A 19,015-nucleotide genomic window follows, 5' to 3' on the forward strand; every position below is an offset into this window, starting at 1 on the left:
GGGAGCAGAATGTCGAGAATGTTCACGCCGGGGAAAAATCAAAATGGACGGTTGGATAGAGTTTAAAGCGCAGCGCCGGTTCGGTCGCTGAAATGCAGGGTAAAAGGAAAACACAAGGACGCGGTCATCTGCAGAAATGTTGTCCAACAGATACACAATCCCCCTGGCTTATTGTTGTAATTAGCCCTGTAGGTGAGAGTCCAAACAAGTGATGATAAATGATGAAGATGTATGTTTTGTATGTTTTGAGTCCTGCATGAGTGTGGCAGACGGCCGGCCAGACACAAGCGTCGAGGCGTGCGTGTAACAACTTGATAAAGCATGTCAACTGGAATAGGCCCGGTTCCAAACAAAGTAGTCCAAAATGTACCCAAAACAACTTAAAAAACAACAAACAGCCACCTTCTTTGCCAAACGCATTAAGCTCATGTTCTTTAAGCATTTCATGTTGTTATCTGTGTCAATCCACTCGCACAATCACTTTTCTCCCTTTTTTTCAGGACTGCTGGCTTAGTTCCTGCATTGCAACTGGAGACATGAATGAGTGTGCATGTGTGTGTGCGGGGGTGTGTGTATGTTTGTGTGTGTTTGTGAATGTGTGCATGCGTGTGAATGTGTATGTGTCTGTTTGTGTGTGCGTTCATGCGTGTTCGTTTGTATGTGTGTGCGCAGGAGTGCGAATGTGTGTTTATGTGTGTGTTTGTGTATGAATGCGTGTGTGTGTGCGTTCATGCCTGTTTGTTTGTATATGTGTGCACATGTGTGTGTGTGTGTATCTGTACGGGGGGGTTGTGTATATGTATGTGTGATTGTATATGTATGTGTGTGTGTTTGTGTGTGTTGGTGTGTGTGTGTGTGTGTATACGTGTATGTGTGTGTGTGTGTGTGTGTGTATATGTGTATGTGTGTATACGTGTGTGTGTGTGTGTGTGTGTATGTGTGTGTGTGTGTGTGTGTATATGTATTTGGTTTGTGCGTGTGTAGGTTTTAAAGGAGTGAGCAGGCTCCTCAGTGTGGTCTCTGACAGCCCTCTTCAACTCCCTGGGACTGGTGATGAAGTGGGCTGATGAGTGAGCAATCTCTGCATGCCAGATGCTGGCCTGGCCAGGGGAACAGGAGAGATGCCAGGATGTGTGAACACCAGACACACCAACCCACAAACACACACACACACTCACACACACACACACACACACTCAAAAACACACACACTCACTCACAAGTATACAAATAAACATAGACACACACACATTCACATGCATATAAGTGAACACAAAAAAACACAGACACACAGACACACACTCACTCACAAGCATACAAGTAAACACATACACACACATACACACTCAAATGCATACAAGTAAACACACACACACACACATACACACATACACACACACACACACACACACACACACCCCACACACACACCCCCACACACACACACACACAATTTAACCCAGCCAGTTGACATGGCTGAGATATAGACATCCAGAAGTCTGACACTGCTCTGACAGATGAGTAGTAGTTCAACTTAAACTGAGTATCCCCTCCCCCCTTCCCCCAGGGACCCCGGTTCCTTTCCTGGTTCCCTCCCTGGTATCACAGCATAGGAGGGCGTGGAGGGTCCCGGCCCCTCCGGAGCACACAGTGTGTCCATATGCGTCTCTGTCTATATGGAAGGAGTGAGGCGGAGATGAGTCAATACTGAGAGGTGTGAGAAAGAATAGAAGAGAAGTGAAGTGAGGCGAGAGATAGGAGAGGAGGAGGAGCGGGGAGGTGAAAAGAGGAGGGGAGGGAAGAGAAGAGAGGAGGAAAGGGGATAGGAGGGAGAGAAGAGGAGGGGAGAGGGGAGGAGAGGAGGAGAGGGGAGGTGAAAAGAGGAGGGGAGGGAAGAGAAGAGAGGTGGAGAGGGAGAAAAGGAGAGAAGAGAAGAGGAGTGAAGTGAGGCGAATAGGAGCGAGATAAGAGAAGAGGAGAGGAGAGTAGTAGAGGGAAGAGAAGAGAAGAGGTGGGGAGGAGAGGAGAGGAGAGGAGAGGAGGAGAGAAGAGGAGAGGAGGTGTGGGAAGAGAAGAGAAGAGGTGGGGAGGAGAGGAGAGGAGAGGAGAGGAGAGGAGAGGAGAGGAGTAAATCAAACAAAATAGGAGAGGCGAAAAGACCTGGAAGAGGCTCTCCAGGTGACCCTTGGGTGACTTTCTCAGTAGTGTTTGATGTTATCAGCAGCTGAACGCAAAGGCGCACCTCAGTGCTTGTGGTACAGGCCACAACTACAAACATCAAATATGTCTTAACAAGTCTCCACATTAGTAACACACATACACACACACATACACACAAACAAAATATTGTCCTAGATTTGAATGCAGTACAAATTTTAAATTATACTTTGTACATTTTGTTTTATTATATCAGCCATTTGAAATCCACTTAATCCATAATCATAATTACCCCAACAACCCCCGGTGAAATGCCACCTTTGGTATGTTCTAGTTCCTATGTCCTATGTACATAATATTCTATTTTTGCAGTACAGGTGTAGCGTGAACACACTCTGCTGCCCTGGATAGTGTCTCTTGCACTATGTTATAATATGGTTCTTACCAGCCTTGAAATGAGAGCCAACATTCGTATGCTATTTGTTTGCGAACAGCGACCAACATGGATATGATATGTTTCCTGGCAATGCACCACATATTCTTGTTATCAACCTAAGTGCTCCTCTCCCCACGCGTCTCTTTCGCACCCAGATGTACTGAGAAGAAAAATGGCTTCCCTGACCAGGGTGACAATAAATAAACAAATAAACAAATGGGAAACATCAAAACACCAGGCTGCCGCCAAATGCCCACTTACTGTAAGTGACAGGAAAACTTTCAACAACACAAATGTTGGGAACTGCCATTACGCTGCCACCGTTTAACTATACACACACAGACTCGCTCGCTCTCCTCGTCATTACAACAATGGCTCTGGGGGTCAGTGTTTGAGGCAACTTTTACTTACAAAACAGACGTAAGCCGCTCTTTAAATGGCTGGAGGCTGCAGAGACAAGGCTTTCATCTGGAGTGAATATCATACACATCGCAGATTGTCAGTTTATTTTTGTTTCGGAAAATATTCAACCGTTAACGGCCTAATCGGTTTCTCTCCTGTAGAATATTTCTTGAGATTTGGGTGCACTCACTTTTCTTGGGTGATTGTCGCCCAACGAGGAGAAGAGGTTGGGGGGATGTGGGGGTTTCGGGGTGTGGAGGTGTGTGTGGGGGGGGGGGGGGGCTGATTGCACTGCAGACGTGTCAGCCGGTTGATTCAGGAAGCAAAGGATCCACGGTGAGTAGATTGGACGGCATTGTTCGGTTAATGACACGATCTGTCTCCCTCTCCGCCTCCTTAATTATCTTTGTCAGTTATACGGTAATTACACGTGTGAAGGTCCAGAGGACAATCACTGTTGTGTTGTGATGTCTGCTCGTCCTGATGAGATAGGCAGGAGATACCGCCGAGACGGGCGTGCGGGCCGGGCGCTGAAGGTTACCCTCTGCTGTCTCCAAAATCACCGGCGTTAATTAGAGGGAAAATGATCCCAAAATGTGGCACAGTGAGAAAAAAAAGAAAGAGAATCAGCCAGCGTCACAAAATTTCATTAGCGTTAAAGGGATGGCGAGGAGTCGCGGGAGCACCGAGAATCGTTTGTTTATTGCATAAGTGGACGGAATCCAATTCAATAGGTCACTCATTAGCGGCTACGACAACAACAACGACCAGGAAGCCAGCCGTGGCCGCGTGATGAAACAATAACAGCGTCTTAATTAAAAAGGGCCAAAGATAACCCTGCTGATTTCCCGGAACCTGTTGCTCTTTATTTAAAAGTCTATATTATTATTAGTTTCTTAAAAGCCTCCTCCGTGCTCCCATCTCCAAACTGCTGACAAGAAAGGACAGACTGGAGGCATTCATTAGGAGACGCGCTCCCTGACAGCAAGCAAGTGACCTGCTGGTCCTTAAGCTGCCTTGTAATTCCCTCCTAATGAAGCCGATGAATAAATGATTCGAGGAGCGCCGCACTGAGGGCCTGCTCCGCTCTCCGCTCGCCACGCCGGGGTGAGGGGGAGGGAAACCTTGGGGGACTCCTCCCTCCCTTCCTCCTCCCTCTCGCCGGCCTGCTCCTCTCGCCTTTAGCCTCTTGCTTCCCTTTCATATTGTGGAGTTTACCGCTCCTCCCTTTCCATTTGCTTCCTCACCTCCCGCCTCCCTTCCTCCGCCTCCTCCCCCTCCGTCCTTTAACCTCTCGCTTTTTTCATATGGTTGGGTTTACTTCGCTGCCCTCATCCTCCCTCAATCCTCCACCTTCTGTCATTTTAGCATTGCTTTTTTATATTGTGGAGTTTTGTGCGGCTCCTTCCACCTCTATTCTCTAACCGCTGCCTTTTTTATACTGTTGTTTACCTCTCCTCCCTCCTCTCTTCTGCCTCCTCCTCCCCCTCTACTTTCCTTCAACCTCTGCTTCATATCGGGGGGGGGGGGGGGGGTCAACTCCTCCTCTTCCTCCTCCATATCCTTTAACCGTTTTTTCCTTCCTCTCCTCCTCCCTCTCCTCTTCCTCTCCCATCCCCATGGCGTCCCCCCCCCCCCAGTCAATCTGCTCTCCTGATCTCCCCTCCCGACACATCCTCGGCTGGACCCCAGGGGGGAGATGGGCTGGATAACGAAGGGCCTGGGGCGGACGCCGTCTCTCGCCATCCCATCATAAACAACCCGCCTGACAACCGGATCATCAGCCAGGGGAACTGCGACCCACTGCAGTTCACAGACTTCATATGAGGACTACCGTCTCCCTCCAACCCCTGTCACTCGCGTCGTACCGGGGAGGGTGGTTTCCGCCGCCGTCGCCGTTCTTGATGTGTTTTTGTCTTCCTGTCTGTTTGCCTTGTTGTGTTTTTCTTTCCCGCGACTTCAGATGGAAGCTCAAAGGTGCAAAAGCCTCTGTGAGCGCGCTGGCAGAGACGACACAATCCACAAACCGCGGGCCAGAAAACAAAGATGACAGTAATAAAAAGAGGAAGTGATTGCCGTTTCATCTCATTTCCACTGGGAAATCAGGCCGAGGGAGGAGTACGGGGACTGCAATAATAATAAAGTTTTAGCGAGACCGCCTGTAGCACTCTCTTCCATACGTCGACTGCGAGACGCGGGCTAGCGCAGCCGGCGTAGGAGTAGTAGAGTGTCTGCCAAAATCTGGACCAGCAGAAAAAATAGATTCCAAAATAATCTCGGCGTGCACGGTGTAGAGAAAGAATGTCATCGGTAGCAAGAAAGCCCATTTTGAACTGCTAGCTTCATGAGGGCTAGCTTCATGTTTTGCTTTCAGCACAAAGATGAATCCAAAAATAAAAAGGTTTTAAAGAGAGGAGCCAGACGGAAGAAGGGTAACCTTGTTGGGCGGGAACCTAGGCCTACATCAGGCGAGCCATTAGTGTCTGAAGATCCTCCTTAAAAACGGATGCAGCTAGTTAACATAACTCTATTTAACAGGAATGTTGTTTTTAACAGTGCATCATATATATGCTGCCGTATCATTATATTGGTCATTATAGCAGCACAAAGTGCAATATCTCTGCATGAAAGTCCGAGTTAATGGGCCACATATAAAGACACCACTGTCTTCCTTTTATGGCGGAACGCTTCTAATGGCCTACTTGGCTTCCTCGCCTGATATCTCACAGGAGCCATCTCGGTCTCTTTAAGACCTTTCATATTCTCTGCACACTTCTTTTATTTTTTTCTGGTCCTTTTGGCCGCTGCCTGACTCCATCCATTCTCCCGCCCCCCACCCACAGACCCTCCGTCTCCCAAGGCCAGAGGAAGCTTGCGGTAGCCAGGGGCCTTTCCTCTGCTTTTAGTTTCATTAGCGGGCCCCAGATGCTTAGCTCCTTACCAAATTACAAAAGGCCGGTGCCAGCCATCACCAGATGGGCCCGGTCTTTATTCAGATGGGCCCGGTTTTCCTCCAGCCACTACGCCCATCCTGCGTCGTCATTGTCCTACAGCGATGGCTAGGAGAAAACGTGCAGCGCAGGAAAATCTGCCGCTCGGGAGCTGATAGGTACATGGGTACATGGGTACGTGGCAGGAAGCACTTGAGGACAAAGACACAGGATACATCACACACACCCACACACACAAAAACACACGATTCCCTGCAACATATGTGGAGTTAAGACATAAAATATGGAAAGGATTGATATGAAGCTTAGCTAGCTACTGTAGCTAGCTAGTTAAAAAGGATCCTAAGGTAAAGAATTAATAGCTTTATAAAAATGAAAAAATGACTTGTTTTAAACCAATTAAATACAGTATACTTCATTTTTCCCTTGCAGTCACCAGGAGGTGTTTACAGGAGTATTAATATTGCAGTGTTTCCCATACATAGACCAATGTGTGGCGCAGTGCCACAGAATCAACACCGAGCGCCACAAATTGATTTTTTTTTTTTTGCGATTTTTAAATATAAATAGCGTTCCGTTCATTCATCTTCTAGTAGCACTCTTTCTCCCTGACATTCTCGTTCATACACGCATACGCACACGAACACGCACACATGTTGTTAGTGGATTTAAATGATCAATTTTCATGTCAAGAGTTTGACCGTTTATTGGGCAATTGTTCAGTTAAAGGCTGTAGAGAAAACACAATGAGAAAGACTACATCTCTCGTATGTGACGTCACGCTCCCTGCGACTGGCGTGGACAAGACCGACAATCTCCCTATCAGCATAACTAAAACTCACCACATGCCCCGACTTATAATTGTGAAGTGGAGCAGAGAGATTGCCATGTCTGTACCGGAGTTCCAAGTGCGGGTGGTGACGTATATCATTCGCGTCGAGAGCAGCAAAGAGCTGTAGTTCACAGAGCGGCCTCACACAAAACCTAACATTATCAAACTTGAAAATGTTTAGTTTTCTTTACATGAAAAACTATCATTTAAATCCACAAACAGCATATGTGTAATCCAGGGCATATAAAGACTGGGACCAGAAAATAATTACTTTCTCTCGATTGAAACCCATTCATATGTTTCGATCTCAAAGGTCCCATGGGCTCTACCGGAAGGGGCGTGACTTTGCCACTCTATTGTTACATTATACTATTGATTTACCCAAAAAGTTAAATACAAGAACCCTCCCGTCTGGGCCCCCCCCCCCCCCACCCTCCGTCAGGACTCCTTCCCCCCACCCCCACCAGTCCGGCCCTGGCACCACACATTGCTTCTGTCTGTGGGAAACACTGTTGCATGTATTAATTACCAAGCAATCTCACACAAAATGATGCATCATTTTAGCTATGCCTCATTTTGTACGCATCTTACTCACTCCTGAGCGTAACTTCCCCTCCCGCTTTACCCTTTACACAGCGGTAATTAAATCTGGGACGGGCATATTGAGACAGATCCATTCTACCATCTTCACACTTCCACAAAACTTCACACATCCTCGGCGAAAGCGCTTAAGACGCGGTCCACACATGAGGGGAAGTGCCTGGCAAAGAGGTAAAGCGAGGCATACACAGACCAATTCACGGGAACAGAGGGGACACGGCTAGGAGTGGATCATCAGGGCTGTTGTGAAGGCCGGCAAACTCAGAGAACTCTACCGTCAGAGGGGCTGGTGACGGCGGCCGTGAGCTACCGGTGAGCGCGGATATGGATATGGATCTACGTTCAACATGCACGCATTCAATATACATAAAGATATACATAGATATCTAAATATATATAGACACATGCATATATTAGTACATGAGGAGGAAAAAAGAGTGAGATAGTGATAGGGAGCTTAAATAGGAGATGGGGTGAGATAGCGAGCAAGGTAGATCAAGATACAGAGTGAGAGAGAGAGCGAGAGAGAGAGCGAGAGAGAGAGATGGAAAAAGTTTACGTTTTAATAAAAACTGCAATGAGAGTTATCGAGGGAAAGCGGAGGCAATTAGGAGGAGTGGGAGGAGTAGGAGGAGGAGGAGGAGGAGGAGAACTCTTCAAGGAGCTATGTTCAAAGCAGGCAAATAAATGGTTGGGGGGCCGGCCAGCTGCAGATACACTCTGAGGCAGCCTATATCTAGCAAACTACTACCGCTGTGTTGACTTAGCAGAGTTGGTGAAAATCAAGATAACCCTTAACATATATAGGGTATATATCATCCGTATCATGCTATAGATACGCAATAGGTTTATTATTAATGCATCTAGGTCGATTAATCGTTTTTTAAGGCAGGATGTATTGCTTTAGCTGCACAAATTCATTCCACTTTTAGCATGGCCAAGGTTTTTCCTCTCTCTATAATAGTTTCCGACATACAGAGAGATAGAGAGATGGTCAGCGCAGGCAGAGGGAACCGGCGTGAAAAGGCCCCGTCCGGGCGGAACCCAGATAGGAGCCACACCTTCACCGCCCACTGATATGTCCCGTCAGCCTGACAGACAGCATGGGTTTTTGGGGGGGAATTGCTGAGATACCCATAGCCCCTTTAGCCAGGGTCAGTGGGTCACACAGTCAACCTGCTGAGCACCCCTGATAATCCCTGAGAAAACCCATCAGCCAGGGGCCCAGTCGCACCACACAGACGTCCCGCCATCTATTCTGCAAAACAGCCGCTGTAAGCAATGCAAACCACATCCGTGGAAAACCAACGTGAATGAATCCTGCAACCTTTGGAAAGTTGCAAAAAGGGAAAGCTGGTCACATCGGACCGGAGTCCAACCCACCATCGGGAAGACTATCTTGGTTTGTTGTCGTGTGCAGGGAGACAATGTGGGGGGTGGGGGTGGGGGGTGGGATGGAGCAGGAGGGGGAGGCGTAGGAGCCTCGGCGGCCATGCAGCCATGCTTAAAGCAGCTCCAGCTTACTTACAGTCGTGTGATCGGAGGACGCTCGGCCGCAGCCAAACTGCAACGCCTCACCTAGTTCATTATAAGATGACACAACCAATTTGTACCCCTGCCTGCTGCAATCTACCGAATCTCCCCTGACAAAAGCATTTAGATTAGAGCGTTTTCATGGAGGGCAGCACTGACACGGGTAGCCGCCGCTAAAAGTGGAGAATGAAGTGGCTTTTTAATTCTCCTCCAGGCAAACATAAAACTGTCCAGGTAAGTCATTTGTGGGTTGAATGGAGAGAGCCAGGAGCAGCCTGTCTATCTCGGTGCAATAGACCTCGCGCCTGTCTTCCCTGGCTCTGTCTCTCAGTGGCTCTTCAGGGAAATATGCAAACCCCACGCACACATGCACGTATACACACACACACACACACACACACACACGCATTTGCTCATATGCTGAACTGCCGACGCACAACCCCACACCACTGTACCCTCATCTGGTAGATTATTAATCTATTTGTAACATTTTGTCACATTATTTCCTCCATATAATCCTCTTTGGCTCCTTCTAGAGGCATGCTAATGAGCTTCCATGAACAGAGAAACTGGGAAGGCAGGAGATAGATCCGATTGGTAATGCATTCCCTCTCTCACCATCTCTCTCTCTCCCGCTCCATTCTGCCCCTGCCTTCCATCCCTAGTCCTCTCCCTCTCTCTCTTTCTCTCTCTCTCTCTCTCTCTCTCTCTCTCTCTCTCTCTCTCTCTCTCTCTCTCTCTCTCCCTCCCTCTCTCACCTTTCCCCCTCCCTTGTTCCTATTTGTTCGGATGGCATATAGAGGAGAATGAAGTACCGATGGAATGGGGAAGTGGAAATAGAGAGAGGTGCCATTGCATCTAATAAAATAGAGCTTTGTAATCACTTTCCCCTTGCAAATCTTTAAAGTCTGCCCGACTAGGGGTTGGAATGAGAGTAATTGCCCCCGGAACACGAGCTCTGCTTGGGGTTGTGCCTGATGTTACCCATATACATTGACATCTAGGAACCCATCCCGAGTATTCACTTAGATTCACGGCACTCTCCATTTCCTCTCTGAGGGTAAAAAGGCTGACACACTATTAGGTGTCAATGCATCTCCCCATCTCTTCTGCACTTGGTTTTTATATTAAAAGATTTTGTCCTCTTCCCTCTTATCACACGGGCAATGTTGTTTGAGAGGTGGCATATATTACTTTTTTAATCTAAATATCTTGTATGAGGAATACTGTCAAATGAATCTAACCGTTCTCAGCACATGGGGTAAGTAGACAACACGGTGGAAAGGCAGGGCTCATCTTCTTTTTTTTATTGCAACATTCGAGGACCAGAATAAAGGTGTGATGAAAAGAATATTACAAGATCCAAGTGTTACCGTCAGGGTGGAATGATGGGGGAAAGTTTGAATGAACGCCGCACTCACAAGGGATGTTGGGCCATAAAAGTTACACAGCGTGTCAGAATCCTGAGCTGGGGATCTGCCTGCTGCTACAGCCGCTGGGCTGGAATTATGACCCCAGAGAGAGAGAGCGAGAGAGAGAGAGAGAGAGAGAGAGAGAGAGGGAGAGGTAACTAGGTAGGGCAAACACAGAGGTGCTAAATTAATACAAACTAGTGGCAATATAATTCAACAACTGCACTGGGAATACATTCATCTCCATACATTGTGTTCTGCTGCTAAACAAGCATCGCAAACGATAAAGCATGCCGCCGAGACACAGGCGGTGGGAAATAATCTATGTTATAATCTCAGAGTGTCTCTATATAGCCGCCATTCGTCTTCTCATGACAATGCTTAGCCCTAGGAAGGGCAGCAGCACACAGGGCTGCTTATATCTTCGTTGTCTTTCTCTTCTTTTTTTATGCCTGTGTTTGTTTATGCGTATATGTTTGTTTGTTTGTGAATGTGTGTGTGTGTGTGTGTGTGTGTGTGTGTGTGTGTGTGTGTGTGTGTGTGTGTGTGTGTGTGTGGGGGGGTATCTATTTGTCTATGTTTGTGTGTGGGGGGGGTTGTGTGTATGTATTTATAAATGTGTTTATGTGTGTGTGTGTGTGTGTGTGTGTGTGTGTGTGTGTGTGTGTGTGTGTGTGTGTGTGTGTGTGTGTGTGTGTGTGTGTGTGTGTGTGTTTGTGCGTATGCGTTTGGTGTATCCCCTGGGCTGGGTCGGGGGTGCTCGTCATAATGGAGGGACCAACTGGGGTCTGGGGGCGTTCTCCTGCAGAGCAGAAACGGGGGACTTGCCTGCCTGACGTTTTTATGGAGCGTGCCGGTTTGGAAATGAATCGTTAGTCCCGCTTTTATTGCTCAAATTACTCGAGCCGGTCCTTGTCCTGTTTGCCCTTAATTAACAAGCATTGGGTTCTCCTATTAATTAGCGCAAGCTATTAGCTATTTTACATCACTCTTCATTTGTCGACAATTAAAGGGTCTATTATTAAAAGGCATGCCACATGGTTAATTGTGTGAGTGCGGCGGTGCTGTTGGTGTGTGTGTGTGTGTGTGTGTGTGTGTGTGTGTGTGTGTGTGTGTGTGTGTGTGTGTGTTTGTGTGTGGTGATTGTGTGAGGCTACAGGATCCACAGAGCACAGAGCACAAAGAGAGAGAGATATAAAGTGTGTGAGAGAGAGAGAGAGAGCGAGAGAGAGAGAGAGAGAGAGAGAGAGAGAGAGAGACCCGGGGTCTTACCTCAACCTTCCCCACCAGTCTGTGCACACAGCGCCACGTCTCTAGTTTTGTGGCTGACTCACAGCTCCTCAAACAGAGGAGCTTCTCCCTTGCTGACTTCTGTGAAACACTCGATGGGGTGTGAGAATTTGAAAGGTCACTTTAGAAATGGTTCAAAAGTGACCATGTGGCAAAGCAGCAAAACAGAGCAAGAAATGTGGTGTCAACTGAAATGTGTGGAATCATATCTTGAATTTGGGACGTCTCCAGCAAGATGGCTAACCTAATGTAGGCCTTATGTGTCAGATGCAGATTGCTGTTGTGTTGAAATATGACATGTTCATGAATACTAATGTTGTGTTGATAAATAGTGACTCAACTTGATAAAGGTATATATATATATTATATGTATATAGGTTAAAGAAGGAGATAGTGTTATTTAACAAATACTTGAATTGCTTCGCTTACTACCAATTAGAAAATGGGCGAACCTTTTGTAGTTTAAACATTGTGCGATCGCCTTGTAAGCACCATTGATTGGTTCGACGGGCCTGCGCTTAAATACAGGCTACGTCAGTTTCCTTTGAAACACAGTTTCTTACATCTAACAACCCTGGTGAAGATATATGAATTAACACCGTGGTACCAGTCAGGGGTCAAATATAAACTCAATGTGGGAGTATTTAAATAAAATACCCCCACAGTTTCTGATTGGAGTTTGAATTGGACGGAGGAGGGTACAGAGAGCAGGGAACCTGGACAGAAAGATCAGGACTGAGAGAGCAGAGAGTCTGGGAGGAACCACAGAGTGGTGCGAAGACGGTCAGGAGAGACTTTCCTCACACTGTCTCACCTCCACCTCCTTACCCTACCTTCTCCTCTTTCTCTCTCTGGCTCTCACTGTCTCCCTCTCTCTATGTGTCTCTGTCTCTCACTCTCTCTCTCTCTACGTATCTCTCTCTCTCACTGTCTCTCTACCTACCTATCTCTCTCTCTTCTACCTTTCTCTCATCGCTCTCTCACTCTCTCTCTCTCTCTCTCTCTCTCTCTCTCTCTCTCTCTCTCTCTCTCCCTCCCCCTCTATCTCCCTCTCCCTCTCTCTCTCCCTCTCTCTCTCTCTCACCGGGCTTAACGCTTGGTGAGTGGAGCAGGCAGGCTGGAGCAGTGCTGATTGACAGAACAATTACCGCTAACATGCAGTCTGACGGAGCAGCGGACATCTCCAAATAGAATTCCACTATGCTGTTGCATCACAAGCTTACAAGGAGGATTTCGGACCCCCTTACCCCAAAAAAAGGGAAAAACGCCCTGACTGATTTATTGACTGACTGACTCACAGACTGGCTGATGGCTGATCGTCTGACTTTGAGCCCAACACCCCGGGTTGCAAAAGCACTCAAATTTCTTTCCCCTTTTTTAATAAAAAGGATAGAGAAGCCGTTACCCTTGACCAAGGTGGGCTAACTTCTGCAGCTCGTGTCTGGCATCTCCTCTCCGCTGGCTGGGACCGCTCATCTGCCTGCGTGGGTGGAGGTACGGCTATTTTTACCCACACCACCGACAGATGAAAGAAAGTATCACATTAATTAACAGAGAGCAGCACACATGACGCCACTTGAGCGGGGTGGCTCTTTGCACGTACGCAATGTTTAAACTTTATAGTCAATTGATTGCCACTGAAGGGTTTAGCAAAACGGAGTGGTTTTTACTAATTGTTTAGCAAAAGCCATTAAGTCTGAAGTAAAAAGGTATTTTGCGAATCGGCTGGCAGAGCTATGCTCCACATCTATTAGCTGGGTTCCAAAATGGTTCACCCCTCCCCTAATCTCCATTTAGGGGCTGTCTCTATCAGGTGTCCACTATTATTCTCAATAAAATGTAAATAGGCAGCACATTATGGTGCATTTCACTTCCCCACTGAACAAAACAGACTCACTCGACGGAACCGCACATCGACTCCATTCTCTCGGTTTCCCTGCCAGCGGCTGGTTGGATTGGTGACGGTCAGAATAGCTCAGTTTAACAGCACAGTGTCTGCCTGTCGGTTTTCTGTGCTTCTCTTGTGCACTCTCGGCAGCCCTCCAGCTCAACGTTGTTACTTTGTGCCACCATTTCAAACCGTTTATTCGCCGTGAAGAGATCAGAGCACCGCCTTTTCCTTCAGGCATTCCCGGGTACGCGGGGAAGAGCAATTTATGAAATAATTATATCTCTTTATTTATTTTCGGGTAGTGTTTAGCGAAAGCATAATTAACTCGGTTCAAAAGGTATCGTCGCAAGCTTGCAGAGATTCGGCCCGATCCAACGTCGCACATAAAAAGGTGACGCGTGTAACATCTGTTTGTGCCGATGGTTCGGTCCATATAGGTAGGGGGACATCCTAACCCCCCCCCCCCCACACACACACACACACACCTCGATACGACACACCGTGAGTTTCTAATTAGCTGGTTCTGGACCCAAATAATGAAGGAGCTGGGTAATTCTTTGCTCTAGCAGTCCCACAGCGGACCTCAGGGAGCCTGGTTGGAGTCACCCACAGGGACCTATTTCTTGGACAGCCAAAAATGTTTTGGTTTTTTATCTCCTTCTATCTTTTTCGCAGAGACTCTCTCCACACCTCTTTTCCTGCACTACTTGCCATCTCCGTCACCTCTGTTCACACTCTGTAATGCTATGTGTGATTCGGTTTAGGATGAATATACGGCCTTGTGAGCCAATTTAAATCCAAGGATGTGGAACTACAGGGTGAGACAGATAGGCGCAATGTCTGACGCTTCTGCAGCACGGGCGAGGGTTTTATGAGCTGCGTGGCTCCGGCGACATCAGCGGAGCTATCTATTCCATCCGTCCGTCCATTTTTCCATTTATCAAGTCTATCTATACGTCTCATTTATCTTTTCATCCAACCCTCCACCACACCCTGGGTCGAATTTTTCCCCCATCTGTTCATTACTCACCCATCCATCAGTGATACTAGTAAAGGCTTGCAATAACTATGCTAACTATTTCCGTTCAGCGTCACGCTGCCTGGGACGGTTTGAAAAATGAAGTGTTGGAGGAATGGTGTGGACGTTATGTTGACAAATGAAGGAGGAAACGTGGAAGGAGTGAGGAAGTGTTGGAGGGTTGGAGAGAGGAAAGGGAAGGAGAAAACGAGGAAGGAGGGAGGAAGTGTCGGAGGGAGCAAAAGAGCGAGGAATCGAGCGAGGGAACATCCTTGCACCTGTAGCGGTGAAGGGCCCTGCGGGGGCCTAATCTGCCAGCTGTCTCTCACGGGCACCAGCGGGGCCGGGCCCAGACCGGCCGGAGCTGGCGGAGCCACCCGCCCCCTCCGGCGCCCCGGCCCGACGAGGGGCCCCGGGACGTGGGGGCACCTGCACGGGGAGATAAAGGCTTCAATTCCTGGGCTAATACTGACGCCTCTTCTGATAAATACACAGGGCTGCGGGAGTGGTGGTGGCGGGGGCAGTAATCTATTCTCACCGGCGTTCCTCCCTCTCTCTCTCTCTATCTCTCTCTCCCTCTCTTGCCCTCTCTCTCTCGCTCGATCATTGCTGTTCTCTGCTCTGTCTACCTGTCTCAGTGTATCTCTCTTTTTTCTGTTTTTTCGTATCCGTTTATCCTTCCTCTTTCCACTCTGTCTGTCTCTCTCTCTTGAGTGCATCTGTGTGTTTGTGTGTGTGTGTGTGTGTGTGTGTGTGTGTGTGTGTGTGTGTGGGTGTGTGTTTGCGCCTGCATGCATGCGTGTGTGTGTTTGGATCCAACAGGGAAAGCTCTCTCCCTCTCCCTCCCTCCCTCTCTCTCTCTCTGGTTTTGGGCTTTCTATTTATTCCATATCTGTAGCTGTCAAAGAGAAGATTGCTACTTTTGCAGCTGCCTGTGCTTTGTTGTGCTGATGGAAAGTCAAATAGGGGAGGCTGTGTTAAAAGCATCTTGACCACTTTGTGGGGACACAAACAATGTCAGCCCTCGCTTCTCAGAAGCCTTTAGACAGTTGGGGAAACGACTCGGAGAGAGAGAGCGGTGGCGGTGGTGGCGGCGGCGTGGCACGATGGCGAGATGAAGCAGTTTAGGACGTCAGGTGAGACTGGGGAGAGCAGATGGAGCAGGGGCTGGCGTCGTGTTACCCCCCCCCGCTGAGGCTGTCACTTAATACCTATTTACGGCCGCTTATTAATAGCTCAACATGGCCAACCGCGTTGTTCGATCAGAGGGGGGACGCATAAAACATGAACGCAACGCCACCTAAAAAATGAAATGGATGGACCCAAATTCTCACCCCCCCCAAGACTGTGATCAATGATGGCCGTATTGACACTGCCAGGACAGGGAGTGGAAGAAGTATGGGATATGGCGTTATGTTATTTCCATCGCAAAAAACACAGCAGCCGTGGTCCCCCCGTCCACGTCCCCCTGTTCCCCCCAAAAACCCAAACCCCTGCTCCTGTCTACCGGGACACGCCCACTGTCTCTTCCCATTAGCCTAGGACCTTTCACGTGGCGGCTGGGCGAGCCTAGTCACACACACACACAGAAACACACAGGCGCACACACACACACACACTCCCAGAACTCAGGGTGGCAGATGCCTGGTGTTCCTGCGCTGTGCCCTGCACCGTCTGATGACAGATGTCAGGGCTCGCGTTGGACGGCCACACTTCATCACGCCACCCCGCTCGCCCCGCTGGGTCCCGGGTACGGCCCACTACCCACACACACACACACACACACACACACACACACACTCTCTCTCTCATCTGCATCCGTCAGTCAACCGTTATTACCTCAGACAGCCATCATACCGGCAACCACCGGATCACATGCTAATAGGCCCAGACGCATCGACTCAGGGAATCTGCGGAATTAGTCTTAAAGGTGTGTGTGTGTGTGTGTATGAGTGTGTGTGTATGTATATATGTATCGAAGCATAGGTGTTTGTGTGTATGTGTGTGTGTGTGTGTGTGTGTGTGTGTGTGTGTGTGTGTGTGTGTGTGTGTACGTGTGCCTGTGCGTGGGTGTGTGGTTGTGTGGGTGTGTGGGTGTGCGCTAAACTTTCTGGCTTTCCCCCCAAAGAGGGAGGTGACGTTGTGTAATATCAACCAGCAGGAGGCATCACGCCGTGAGAACGCAGCAGACGCTCACCAATCCCCGACCACTACAGGGGTACTCTGCGTTCCAGAATGCACCGCCCCTCCACCCCCCACCCCCCACTGCAATATATTCTCCGTGGGGCATGGAAGCGAGTGTGTTGTTTACAGCCACTTACCATTTGGGTCTGCTGGTAGATTTGACCACGGGGGACATGCCGTCTCGGTACAGGCTCTTGGTCTTTGAGAAGTTCACCACGTTGAAAATGACCCGCTGAAAAAAAAGGCACAGATCGAAAACACAGGATCAACTTAACGTATCTGGGAGGGGAGTCAGCGTGGCAGGCGGCAAAAACCGAAATAAATGATAATAATAGTGACAAACTACTGTTCCCAATTGTGCTTTTCTATGTTACCTTTCTATTTGTCTACAGAGCCGGTTCGCCGCATATTGAACCCGTGTCACCGTATGGGTAACAAATTAAATCTGAACTCGAACTAATGGTACCAGGGAGGGGCGGTGATGTGGTGTACAACGGCATCACCATCACCCACACCACCGAGAAACAAAGAACACGCGACACATCGACTTTTACTTTGAAACGGACAAATGTAATCCCCACAATTCAATCATCCCCTTTCACACAGCGGCGGTTGAAACAAATAAAAGCCCTGCAGTAAAAAAGAGATGAGCCACCACCGCCACCACCACCACCAACAGCACCACCTCCGACACCTCCGACACCCATAGCGCCACGCCGATGAAATGATGACAAGTCATCAGTACATTGGGGAGATAAGGCCGCTTTAATGCCCCCCAGATGACCCCCGTGTCACGGCACAAAGCTGAGGCTGAAAGGCAGCCTCTCCGCCGGGGCAGCGCGAGCCGGTAATCTGGCAGGACATCATAGCAGTCCCCCAGAGGGACACAGGGCCGCCCAAAAACCAATGATTAGCCTGGCCTGGAACACACACAGCTAGGCCCCGATGGCGGTGCTTTCAGCTTCCACTGCCCGCCAGGTGGCCTGCCTCAGCTGGAGCCCTGGACGGAGCTCCCTTTCCTGGTTGGAATGACTTATTTATCCTGCATACCAGCAGAGGTTTTTAGAGGTATTTTTTCTTTAGCCACTCTTTTCTGGATCCTGTTTACCGTCGGGCGGGAGTGTGTAGACCGCGGCGTTGTGCGAATGTGTGCACGGGGGAAACAATTCAAACGAATGGAGATCGTAATGCTGCCGTGTGGCAAATGAATCCCATTGATGGAGCATATCAAATTACCAACCAAGTCCAGGTGGTGGAAGTTAACTGGGTGCTACTGAAATCCTATTACAGACTCCCCACCCTCTTCCTCTCCCCCTGCCCCTTCCTCACCTCACCCCCCGCCCACCACCGCCACCACCACCACCACCACCACCACCACCACCACCACCACCCCATCATCCCTCTCTCTTCCCGCCTTCCCCCACCCAGCATCAGAGGAGCGGGGATAGGGATTGTGGCAGGCGGATTCAGACGAAGGTAAAATGACATCTAACTGATGTTGAGACTGGCAGTGGGTTCCTGTAGCGGGGAGATAAGACCATTGCTGCTGGCATTTCAATTACACTTTACTGCCCTGCACATCTGTTGCAAGAGCTACTTTTCAGCCTTTCTCCCGCCTCAGGCAAATTCGGCCTTATTCTTCCCCCCGCCTCATTCTGCCCGCCTCGTTCGGACTGTTTCCTGCAGTCTACAGCCACAGCAAAACCCCAGATTGTATTTTCTTTTTCTCCCAAGGTTCTCCGTATTTTGAATGTATATTAACGTGTGAATTATATTGGGTGGTTCTGGGAAGGACAGACGGACGGGTGACAGACACCCTAGTGGGGTGAGGTGCACTGGGGCGAATGAGTGGCCGGTCACAGGCCCTGACGGTGCACACAGAGAACTAGTGACGGCGAATGAATACCAAAGTAAAGAAATAAACAAGCTAGGGGTTAGAGGTAGCTTGTGTATGTAGGGGGGGAAAGGGGGGGGGGGGGGGGGGTAAGCAGGTGAAGTAGGCAGGGCAGGGGGGGGGGTTAAGACTGGTGAACAGGCGGGCCGGTAGCAGGGGCTGACACACCGCATGCGGTCGTCTTAGCCTCCCCCCTGTGCCGCTGTGATTTCACTGGAGCCAAAGTGATTAAGACGGAATCCGTTTCCCCTGTGACTAGGCACCAGATCAAAAAAAAAAGAGAGAGAGAGAGAGAAAGAGAGAGAGAGGGAGAGAGAGAGAGAGAGAGAGAGAGAGAGAGAGAGAGAGAGAGCAGAGGGAGAAGACTGGTGTTTCTCAAAACAAACAGGACAATGTGCAGGGAAGCAATATATCA

General features: G+C 48.9%; 1 protein-coding gene across 1 annotated transcript in view; it reads right to left on the reverse strand.

Moving 5' to 3' along the window:
- The window catches only part of agbl4 (AGBL carboxypeptidase 4), a gene marked incomplete at both ends in the record, with an annotated part of 247,957 nt that overhangs the window by 130,000 nt on the left and 98,942 nt on the right, over positions 1 to 19,015 (reverse strand). Inside the window, one exon of the mRNA XM_079740054.1 lies at positions 16,844 to 16,938. Within this exon, the coding sequence (XP_079596180.1) occupies positions 16,844 to 16,938 (95 nt within the window). The remainder of the gene's footprint in view (positions 1 to 16,843; positions 16,939 to 19,015) is intronic.

Source organism: Pollachius pollachius (assembly GCF_949987615.1).
Source record: "Pollachius pollachius genome assembly, chromosome: 7".
Lineage (NCBI taxonomy): Eukaryota > Metazoa > Chordata > Actinopteri > Gadiformes > Gadidae > Pollachius > Pollachius pollachius.